Raw genomic sequence first — 11527 nt, forward strand, 5'->3', positions numbered from 1 at the left:
CCCCCCCCCAGTTCCAGCGGCGCCTCCGGGGTCCTCACCTCACAGCCTCCATCTGGTCCTTCTCTTCCAGGGAGCCCAGCCTCCGCTTCACCTCGTGCAGCAGCTTGGTCCCTTGGAAGCCGCTGCCACGGCCGTCGCACTTGACCACCACGGCCCCGTGACTACTCACCATCACCGTCTCCCAGCTCACCTCAAACTTCTCAGCCACGCTCTGGCTCCCCGGGGCGCCATCCCTGCAAAGACAGGCCAGGGCTTGGCATGTGGCTTGCAGCAGCGGCTGGGCCAGCCGACGTCAGGTCCGATGATGCTTCCCCAGGGGCTGACAGTGCCCTCCCCCGAGGGTGCCTGAGACCCCGGCCATGACGCCCGGCTCCACACCTCCGCACACCCGGAGGGCGATGGGGAAACTGAGCTCCCAGGACCACCCCGAGCACAAGGTCACCGAGGGGCATGTTCTCGGGGAGAGGAACTTTGGAAAGTTCTTCCACGTCCCCCCTCGGTTGGTCTCCCCACACGGCCTGACTCGTCCTGCCCTTCCTGGGCGCAGTTTCCCAGGCTGCCGCCTTGGTCCCCATCATGTGTTGCTCCTTCTGGTGGCTCCTGGTTTGAAGGAATTCCCTCCGTCTGGTTAGCTCCGGAGCAGAGCCTGTGGCTGACCTGGGTGGCCTTCCTGTCCGCGTCTCCGGGGGCAGCCTGTCCACCGCCTCCCACAGAGTATCGCCCAAGCACTTAGTTGGGTGGGGTGTGGGTTCTCTTGTTCTCGTGGCTTCCCTGTTTCCCGCCTCAAGTCACCCACGGCGCGTGTTCTCACCCGGGACTTGGCCAGAGCTGCCGACGGGCCTTGCAGCTGGGGACACGGCTGTTGGGCGTTCACCAGCGCTAATGGGGGTGAGGAAGCTCCCAGTGACTTTCCTTCCGGAGGGGACGGGACAAGGGGTGAGCAGAAGGGATGGCTGGCGCCAGGCCCAGGGCCCTCAGAAACGGCGACAGACGCAACGCCCCTTCTGAGGCTGGCCGCCCCTCCAAGGAGGCCACAGCTACTGCACCACTGTCATCCTGGCCTTCTGCCGGGACAGGAGTGCAGGCAAGGGGTGTGTGTATGTGTGTATGGGTGTGTGGTGTGTGTGTATGTGCTGTGTATACTGGTGTGTGTATATGTGGGTGTGGTGTGTATGTGCTGTGTATACTGGTGTGTGTATATGTGGGTGTGGTGTGTGTGTGTGTGCTGTGTATACTGGTGTGGTGTATGTGCTGTGTATACTGGTGTGTGTATATGTGGGTGTGGTGTGTGTGTATGTGCTGTGTATACTGGTGTGTGTATATGTGGGTGTGGTGTGTGTGTATGTGCTGTGTATACTGGTGTGGTGTGTGTATGTGCTGTGTATACTGGTGTGTGTATACGTGGGTGTGGTGTGTGTGTACGTGCTGTGTATACTGGTGTGTGCATGTGGTATGTGGTTGGTGCGTGTGTGTATGTGAGCATGTGTGTGTGTGATGTGTATATTTGTGTTTGTGTGTGTTGCGCACGTGTGTGTGCATGTGAGAGTGTGTGTGCTGTTGTGTGTTTGGTACATTCATGTGGTGTGTGTGTATATGTGTGAGTGTGAGTGTGTGTGTGTATGTGTGTGTGGTCGCTGGCCAAGTCCAGACAGTGAGGACAGCGGGTTAGTAGCAATAAGCTGGGGCAGCACAGTGGGTCGTGGCCAGGCGTCCTCACAGTGAAGCATTCGTCACTGAGGGCTGGGCCCCAGGCCGGGCGCCAGGCAAGAAGCACAGGGTTAGTCAGGCTCTGGGTGGGTGATTTCACTGTGGTCCCTAAAGAGCCCCAGTGCAGGCCTCTGCTCTCCCCTGGACCCTTTCACATGCATACGGGGCTGCGTCCCCAGAGGCCCTGAGGTTCAGTGTCTCCTCTGTCCCACGGCCACTCACGCACCCGGGCGAGCGGCAGCCCTAATCAGGACCCAATACCTTCAGAGGTGCTTAGAAAGCTCTTAAGTCGTTCTCGACATCTGAACCAGAAGCTTGCTAATTAGCACAAGGCAGATCTGAAATCGTCCTGAGGGCCAATGCCTGGTGTTCAAGGCCGCCTGGTGGCACTGGAGGAGCCGCTGGCCCCAGCGAGACCCTGCCAGGCCCGCCTCCCGGGGCCTGGGGTGACCTCGGGTGCATCCGTCCGCCCTGCACGGTGAGAGTGGGCTCCCCATCAGCTTTCCTGCTGTCCCTGGGGCCGCTGACCGGCCACCAAAGCACGACTCCCGGAATGTGACTCAAGTCCTGCACTCACTGTGGCAAATCCCCCGAAATCAACTGGGGCCCCACTTTCCTTTGATGTCTGGGGTCAGCAGTTGTTACAGAAACAGCCTGCTGAATTGTTTCCAGTGATTAGCCTGCAGTGGATATCAGGCTCCCGCTTACCATCTCCTTAAGAGTTTCATCCTGGGATACTTACACCACCAGGAGCAAGGGGTAGTGGGTGGTGTCAGAGAAGGTCGCTGGCTTGAGGATCTGAACGGGCAAGTCTAGGCAGAAACAGAACACAGGGCAGCACGTCAGGGGCCAGGAAGGGAGGGGTGGGATGGGCGCTGGCTGGGTGCGCCCGCCCTGGGGTGTGCTCCCGGGGGCCTGGGAGACGGGCACCCTGGAGGATTAAGGCCGGTCCTCCACAGACAGGGGCACTCCGGCCCACTCTGGACTTGGGGAAAGCACCCAACCTCTTTGAAGCTTAGTTTCTCCATCTGAAGCTTACCTGCAATCTTGCCAACAGGGAAGTGTTGAAAAGCAGAAAAGCCTGGACCCCTGTGAGCACTTGCTGACAGCAAAATTCCAGGCAGGGATGGGGGTGGGGGACGAACCCCCAGGGCAGCGTGCACCTCTCTGCTGGGCAGCACTGCCCCAACAAGTAGTTAAGTGGGGACAGGCGGAGACTGAGGGCAGGGTGGGGTGAGGCAGGGGGCAGCGGCCCTGAGGGAGAGGCTAGAGCTGTGGGGAGCCTCTGTGCAGAGCCAGGGGCTGTGCGGGCCTCCCCGCTTGCAGGCTGGAACTGGGCAGGTCTGGCTGCCTGCGGAGCCAGCGGGAGGGAGCTGCTGCAGCCGTGGGTCCTGCAGCCAAGGTCCTTTGGATCTGGTCCTTGGCAACCAGGATCCAGTCTCGGAGGGAGGGGGCCGTTTCCCTCACTGCTTTCTCTGTTCTTCCCTGAACAAACCCTCCTGCCCAAGTTAGAAATTGTTTATTGATGTTAACTACAGCCCAGATGAGCAATTAAATTGGAATTAGTGGCTTTTTCAGTACAATTACTGTGGATGCACCCAGGCTGGGGGTTGGCTTAGCAGCCTGCTCTGACCAGGGTCTCATTACTGATTCTGGCTGAATGTTAATGGCTTGCAAATTAGATCAATGGCCCAGGGACCCTGGACTTTATCACTGAAATATCCATAAAACATGGTCTGGGCTGCTTTCTGCCACTGATAAGCCCAAGGGCAGGCTTTGGCCACAAGCAGCTGAATACATTCAGAGAGTGTTCCTGGAGTTGGAATGCTTCTCTAAGGAAAGCCTTAGCCTCCGGTAGCATTACATGAAAAACAAAGCATAACAAAATAAAAACAGGTCCTTAGGGCGACATTGTTCGGATTTCCTGGGACCCCAAGGGGCGATGAGCAAATGCCGGCCCTGAACACAGCTGTCCCTGCTCTCCTCGCATCTACGTCCCCGTTTACCCGCAAGTAAAACCTCACCCTGGAAAGAAACCTCATGTGCAAGGGGGGCCGGGAGTTGGCTATTTGTTTCTAAAGACCCTTTTCTGCATTTTTGGAGGAGGGGATGGCAGGCACCACTTAGTGCTCTGGGGTTTGGGAAACATTGTGTGCAGAGTGGATGGAGGAAGGCCCTGGGCTGGAAGCTGAGACAGGATCCTGTGAAGGAATATGATCTGGCCTCCAAGGCCGTGGTAGGAAGTGACAGATGGGAGAAAACTTGCTGATGGGGGATGGGGGCGGGCAGCAAGCTGAGGTTGACCGGTGGAGGTTGACTGGCCTTACAGGGCGTGACCTGTGCAGTCACGCAGGCCTGTGCAAGAGCCCTGGCTGGACTGGAAGCTCTGCTGTCACAATAAGCCCCACGTTTTCATTTTGCTCGGGCCCTGCACCTTACGGGGCCTGCCTGAGGTCTGCAGATAAAGACGAGGGTAGAGGGGGTGAGGCCAGACCTGTGGAGGTTGCTTGCTCACTCATCCAACCTCCTATCCCTCCATCCATCCTTCCCTGCATCCCTCCATCCACCCCTCCCTGCATCCCTCCATCCATCCTTCCCTGCATCTCTCCATCCATACCTCCCTGCATCCCTCCATCTATCCTTCCCTGCATCCCTCCATCCCTCCATCCACTATCAATCTGAAGTCGTCTTGTTTTCTTGCCTCTGGTTCTTCCTTATAAAACGAAAGCACGAAGATAAATATCCAGTTAATTTGAGGGCTCTCATGAACTTGGATCTGCCCTGAGTGACTGGACTCCAGGTTCTGCAGGTTCTGCATGGCAGTTTGAACCAGTCACTGATGCCATCCCCACGGGCAGCCCAGACATTCCTTTGACCCACTTCCTGGCCATATGAAGTCTCAGCGATGGGGCTGTGTCTGTACAAGACACCCCGTGTGGTCAGAGTCGCTCTCTTTACAGAAAACAGCTCGGCAGGGAAGAGGCGGGGACTTGAGATGAAACAGGTCAGGAGCCCGTCTCCAGGACACACGCCTCAGGGCAGCAGAGGTTCTGCTTCCTGCCTGTGGGTAGCCGGTTTCAGGCTTGTCTGACTAGGGGTCGCCGGTTTCTGTCCCAGTGAAACAGGTCACGGGCTCCTGTGGTGGGTTACCGGGTCTCCCCGCTCTGCCTTACTGTGTTAGAGCCATGCCTCCCGCAGGTCTCCTGAGCCCACTTTCAGCCTGGACTTGCATCCTTCCTGCCCGTCATTTCTGTTCTGTGGTTCCCCCAAGCCCTGATGACAGGCATCTGTGGACGGCCCAGTTCCTCTGTCTCCCTCTTTCTGACTGACAGCTCCTCTCCCGCTCAGGACTGGACGTGCTTGAACCCAGCCACCTGCGGCTGTGCTCCCTGGACACGCAAAACTGCCCTCGGTTCCACAGCCGGGTGCAACCTGTGGGACCTGCGTGCGTCTCAGGGACGTTGAGAGAAACCCAGACCCGGAGAGGCGGCGGGGATGGCCCTGGCCTGTGGGCAGTGATGTCCCCGCCAGGCATGACTGCAGGCTCCGTTCATGCTTCTCCTAAGTCTATCTCTTCTCCCACCTCAGGCCCTTCCTTCTTGTTTCCTCCATCAGCCCCTCATCAGAGTGAGTGCATACGGGCCACTGTAAGAGAAAGCCTCTGCACCTGTGGGCCCGGGGGAGGGGTTGAAACACATCCTATTTTCCGACTTTTCTGACGGTTGCAGGTGAATCTCCCTCCCTCCCTGCATCTCTAGCGATGTTTAGAAAGGTTCCCATAGATATGTGTGATTCCGTGTGGCCCAACGATAGGACGAGGATGAAGGTGCTGGAGAGTGAGGGCCCCCGTGTTGGCTGCCACCTGGGACAACCCCGCGGCTGGAATTCCCCCAGCCTCCCGACCCACCCACGACCGGCCACGCTGGCGCTTCCCCCTCTTTCTCCGCCAACCGAACGCGACTCCAGGAACCCCTTCAAGTCCCACCTTGCTGGGAACCTTCACGGGACCCCAGCCCATTCCCACGCTCTCCCGAGCTCCTGGGCCATTCCTTTCTGCTCTGAAGGACGCAGCTTTACGGGATGCACTGTCTGGGTGGGTTTGATTTTGTTCCACAAGCTGAGCCTTGGTTCCTGCCCTTAAGGGCTCACGGTCTGTCAGGTGGCTGGGTCCAATCTAAGAAGGGGTGCTGAGTGATACTCCAGGGCCCACCAGCCCTAGGGACAAGCCGCTGTCCCACTGAAGGGACAGGGCAGACAAGGAGCTTCCAGACGTGGGCTGGGGCGGCAGACACAGGCTCGGGCTACCACCTGCTCCCCCGGCCCAGGCCTGCAGTTCAGGCATCACTAGTCAATCTCCACACTCTTTTCCATTGATCCCTGGCGACCTTCTAAGTTAGCTCAGGAGATGAAGTCTATTCACCAACCTCAGAGACGAGGGGCAGGTGGTACCTGAATGGATGACTCAAAGATGACTTCAAGGTTTGAAATCTAAGTTATCTGAAACCAGTCAACACAACTGAAGGGTGTCACCCTCAAAAGGAGGAGCACGTGGAGGGGGACACAGTGCTGGGGGAAGGGCGGTGAGATGAGTTTGGAGCACTGTGCACTTGAGGTTCCCAAGGGCAGACGCCCGCTGTGTGGTGAAGCTCCGGGCTGGGCTGATGGGGGACTGTCTGCAGAGGCGAGGAGGCTATGAGAACCCTGCTTCCCTCCGGGAGACGCAAGTCCCATTCCAGCCAGTGCTCTGGGGTCCTCGGGGCCTAGGGGTGCCTGCTGCAGGGCACGTGCTCGTAAAAGCTTATTGAATGACTGAATGGACAGTCCAAGAGGGAGAAAGACACAGGCCAGGGCCGAGCGCTGGGTGGTCGCGGGCCGCACCGACCACCAGTCCCTCATTCTGTGTTTCTCCAGCTTCCAGGACGCCCCTCAGCCCACGAGCAACATTTAGAGGTAAGATGATAAAGCACCAAGAACATCAATGGCACAGAAAGGGAGTTTCCAGGGGGACACGATTTCCTGGATGGTGTCATGACCGGTTCCGCCCCAACAAGGAGCGGGTTTCCGTCTGGGGTCTTGTCTAAACCGTCAGCCTCTCGAGGACAGAAATCACGTGCTCCTGTCTTTGTGTCACAGAGCGAGCATGCTGGCTGTGAGCGCAGTCAGCTCAGCATGAGCTTCCCCTGGCCCCCGGTCCCCCTCGCTGCTGAGGATGCAGTTCCAGGCCGTGCTCCCCCGCAACCCCCCACCCGGCAATCATGGTCAGGCTGTTTCAGAGCAGATGCTGGTTTTCCCAGTTAAAGGGGCAAACGTAGCACTTACTGTAATCGTCAATCTCGATTTTCCTGTATTCTACTTTAGGCATCTGCCGATCGTTTACGGCTTTCTGTACGTGTTCATTTGTTTCCAGGTCAAAAATTTCTGAAAGAGAGAAAAAAATGACACACTCAGATTCAGTAACCGCTTCTTGACGCCATGAGTCTTCACGTGCCTCCTGTCACTAGCTCCTACGTCAGAGGAGAGGGCCACTGGTTCCGCGGCTGGAACCAGAGCTGCACACATTAGATCATGCGCTCAGGTCCCAGCACGAGGGGAGAGTCGAGCTCAGGGCAGGCGCTCCAGGCAGACGGCAGGTTCTTCCACTGTGTCCAGCGGCCCTGCCCCCCGGCGATCCTCACTCCCCACGGCGTTTCTCCCTCTCCCACACACACACACACACACACACGTTGCTTTAGGTGTGCTTGGTCTCAAGACTGCTGGTTTTGGGAGACCGACATCGTGCCTGTCAGGACAAGCGGTTTTACAAATGTAGTGGCCTCAATAACACTACAGAAAGGAGAGTAGAAGCTGGAGCGTGAACATTATTACGTTTTCCAGGAAAAGCGGTTGGGCTTGGGTTTCTTGCCTTAGTCATAGGGGGTCTGGCTTTGGGGACCTTGGTCTGGACAGGCACTCGAGCTGTTAGTGAAGACACAGGAGCCGCAGTGCAGGGGGACTGGCCCATCTCCCTTGGAGTCTGAGAGGCGGCTCTACCCTGACCCGCACCGTAGACACACCAGCTCTGTGACCCTTAGGTTGTAACAGCTCAAAAGGCCTTGGCTGTGACCCTCTACCCCCATCAGCCTTCTTCACCGATCCCCTGCAGACGTGGCCCTTCTGTTACGTGTCAGACTTCCTCCATCTGACACGTAACGGAACCCACCCCACTTCTTTTCTCCCCTCTCACCTCAGTCCTACCTGGGGACAACTTGTGGTTCATTTGAAAGGAAGTTTTATCTTTAAGGGGCTCGACATTTGGCTCGACAAGTCACTTTGAAACATTTGTGAACATCTTAAAGAATGAGCTAATCTCGCAAGCATCCTCCATGATAAGTGCCTTTGAGGACAGTGGGCCCTGCAAGGCGTTGCTCCACACAGGCTGGGCAGGTGAGTCATTGCTCATGACCAGGACCTCCAGCAATGAGTGTCTTATCTGTGGAGCCATGAGGATGGCCTCTGAGCATGATAAGCAAACTTCTGCGGGCAGAGGCAGCTCAAAGTTCCCAGGGCTGGTGACAAGTAAATAAACAAAACAGAAGATGTTTTTCAAGTTTGCTGAGCACGTATTTGGATACTCAGCTTTAGTGAAAAGGTGAGGGGAGAAATGGTGACACTAACACTCAAACAGGTAGGGTCACAAAAAAATCTGAAGTGGGACCCCCGCCACATAGCATGCAAGAAATGCTGTCCTTTGTGGAAAGCCAGAAGGGACCCTCGACCTTGTGGTCACACATGCAAGTTCGGGAGGGGATGCCCGAACCTGGCATGGTGTGCCTGCCCTACTGCCTGCCCAAACTCGTAACAGAGCAGAGAGGGCACTCATTCCCTGAGTCCAAATGCCCTCGGCCCTTTAACACAGCATTCCAGGTATACACAGTCTGTTGAGAGAAGTTGGTTTAGGAGATATTAACTATCTATTCCCCATGTTCTATCCACACTTATAGGGCAGGAAGATTAGAAGGGAGCTCCACAAGATAAAGAAAGAAAAAGAATAGCATTCTTCAAGTTCTTTGCTGCCTCAGGGCCTTTGCACTTGCTGTCCTATGTTGCTGGCTCTTCCCCCTCCATCAAGTCAAACATCACCTCCTCAAAGAGAAGCCCTGACTCTTCACCTCAGGTACCTCTCTCCAGGTGCATTTAACACCAACTCTAGGAGATTTGGTCATCTGCCCGGGTGACCCTATCCCACCCAAGGCATCAGTGTTCAGTCCCATCCCAGGGACAAAACACACTAGTTTCCAGGAACATGAATACATAGAGCTGTTTGTGGAAATCTGATTCATATCCTGGAAATGATGCATCTTCACAGTAGCCGAGTTTGGGTTTCGACCCAAGTCTTTCTTCCTTTTCCCACATGGAAAGGACTGAGAGGTCCTCCTTGGTGTTTCAGAAAGCCCGAAGGCTCTCAGAGGTTCCTGGCGCTCAGACCTCTTAGCGGTAAGAGCCATAGCGATTGAGGCCTGACTATTAACCACTGCTTCCCGCACAAAGCAAAAAAAACAAAAACCAAAACCCAAGCACATTTTTATTCAATTGATTGAAAAGTTGACAGTGCTTGAAGGACTAATGGTGCACCCAAGTTAGTATTTAGTTAATTCTGGGAATTGAGGAAATTCATCGAGGCAACCCAAATCCAAGCTTAGCATAGGAGCCGGAGCACAGACCTTACAGGGTCTTCTGGAAGCCTCTGCCCTCTGGACCGCGACCTGGACCTCTCTGCCTGCCTATGAGATAAGCCCCGGTGGAGACAGGTGAGGGACTCGGGGTGTGCGAATGTGGGTCAGACCAGAGAAACGGACACTCGTGAGGATGAGGGAGTCGTCAGGAGCCCAGGAAGACTGTCTTCAGGGTCAGGAGCAAGGCTGAGTCCTGTGCTGTCAGAGAAGCAGCACCGAGCTTCTGCTTCTGGGGGATGGACAAGGCTCCAGCAGGGGCTGACCTGGATGATCAAACTTCACAACGAAGAGACCTGGTGCAGCCTCTCAAGGTCTGTTATAACCTGCTCTCCACGTGTCTGCATCGGGATTTGATATTTCTGACACCAGATGAGCCTGAAGGGGAAGCCTGGGGCTCAGGCTTGACGTGCTGCTTTGCCGCCTACAAGCTAGGCGTGCGTGGAGTTAACGAGAACACAGACTTGCCAAGAGAAGCACTGCGTTCCCTGTCGCTGGATCCGGGAGCCGCGGCTTTGTGCGGGAGCCCACGGCCTTCTAACCTCACACGGCGTCCTCACCGCACACGGCGCTCTGACCGTACACGGCGTTCTAACCGCACACGGTCGTCCTATCCGCACACGGCGTTCTAACCGCACACGGTCGCCCTATCCGCACACGGCATTCTAACCGCACACGGTTGTCCTAACTGCACACGGGCGTTCTAACCGCACACGGTCACCCTGACCACACACGGTCACCCTGACTACACACGGTCACCCTGACCACACACGGCCTCCGCAGGACTAGCTAGTCCCTCTGTACTGAAATGCCACCCTTCACAGAAAGGCGCCAAAGCAACAGACTACTAAATTTAGTTAAATATTAGATTTCTCATTTAATGATTGCCCACACAACTGGTTTTATCAGCAGAGAGCTGGCTGTCCCACAGGGGAGCTGAGTTAAGCCATTTTATTTGTTCCCATAATTGCATTCAGAGAGGGCAGAAGCACGGCAGAGGAAATAAGACCGGCCTCTTCCCGAAAGGTTCTTCTTTTGACACCGGGGCCGTGGGGTCCTGCAGTCTGAAGCATGCAAACGGCCCCTCCTCAATCAGATGTGAGCCCCTCTCATGTTTGGTGGAATCAGCTATTATCAGATCCGGGCACGCGGAGCCTGCAAGAACCAGGGCAGCTCACGACGGCTGCTCCCCGGCTGTGCCCCAGCGGGGAGACGCCGAGTGGTGGTGACCGCGGTCGTTCTGAGACTCTGCTGGCTCTGGGCCTTGGAGGAATTGCCACTTGGCCGGATTTGGGGACACGAATGACCAGAATCAACTGGAAGCCAATGAACAGCCGAGCCAGAGGAGAGAAGAGCCGCCTGCCCCTCTCTCGCGTTTCTGAGGGGAGCGGGAGAGCGGGGACTGCACGCAGATTACTCGAGTCTGGCCGCCCGCCGGGTTTTTCTGGGCCCTTCCCGCCGTGTTTCGGACAGCTTCCTCTTGTGCACCTGTCCCCGCAGCATCAGGGCCCCGTCCTCCCTGCTCAGTGGCTGCAGCATGGCAGACGCAGCTGCCCACCCCGGGGCTGCACGGCTCAGACTGGACCCCGGCCTGAGGCTGCCACGGACGCCCTCCAGACCCCCATCTCACCTGGAGGTTGCGTTCTCCAGCTCCCAACATCCAGTTGTTAAGCCACACAGTTTGGGTGGTAATTGTTCTTTTTGCCGTGTCTCTCTTTCTCTCCAGCCAGATTCTAAGCAACCTGGAAGCAGGGTGATATAAGTGCATTCGTGGTGTGGGCACCGTGCCGGCAGGTGAGTGGGCTTGGTGAGAGGGGCCGTGCGTGGCTCCCACCCCATCAACTACATCCCAACTCAGGAAAGGGCACAGAGCCGTCCCAGCGTCCCAGGGACGCCGAGGCAGGTGCCCTGAGGGGCAGAAGGTGCCATGTGCTTTGCTCACTCCGCACTCTGTTAGCCAAACACCAGCTCGCCCCCAAACCTGCCGTGTTTTGGCCTAGAGCGAGCCGTCTGTAAACCCGATCGTCACCTGTCGCTCCAGAAGGGCTGCCAGTGTGTGTGTGTGTGTGTGTGTGTGTGTGTGTGTGTGTGTGTGTGTGTGTGTGTGTGTG

At 56.6% G+C, this 11527-nt stretch overlaps 1 protein-coding gene across 2 annotated transcripts in view; it reads right to left on the reverse strand.

Moving 5' to 3' along the window:
* DPP6 (dipeptidyl peptidase like 6) overlaps window positions 1–11527 on the reverse strand; it is an 800631-nt gene that overhangs the window by 18731 nt on the left and 770373 nt on the right. For both annotated transcript variants that reach the window (XM_007457181.1, XM_007457180.1), the window contains exons 18-20: window positions 7027–7125; window positions 2450–2519; window positions 39–233 (exon numbers count right to left, since the gene is read on the reverse strand). In XM_007457181.1, coding sequence (XP_007457243.1) covers window positions 39–233; window positions 2450–2519; window positions 7027–7125 — 364 coding nt within the window. The remainder of the gene's footprint in view (window positions 1–38; window positions 234–2449; window positions 2520–7026; window positions 7126–11527) is intronic.

Source organism: Lipotes vexillifer, unplaced genomic scaffold (genome assembly GCF_000442215.2).
Source record: "Lipotes vexillifer unplaced genomic scaffold, Lipotes_vexillifer_v1.1 scaffold944, whole genome shotgun sequence".
Classification (NCBI taxonomy): Eukaryota; Metazoa; Chordata; class Mammalia; order Artiodactyla; family Lipotidae; genus Lipotes; species Lipotes vexillifer.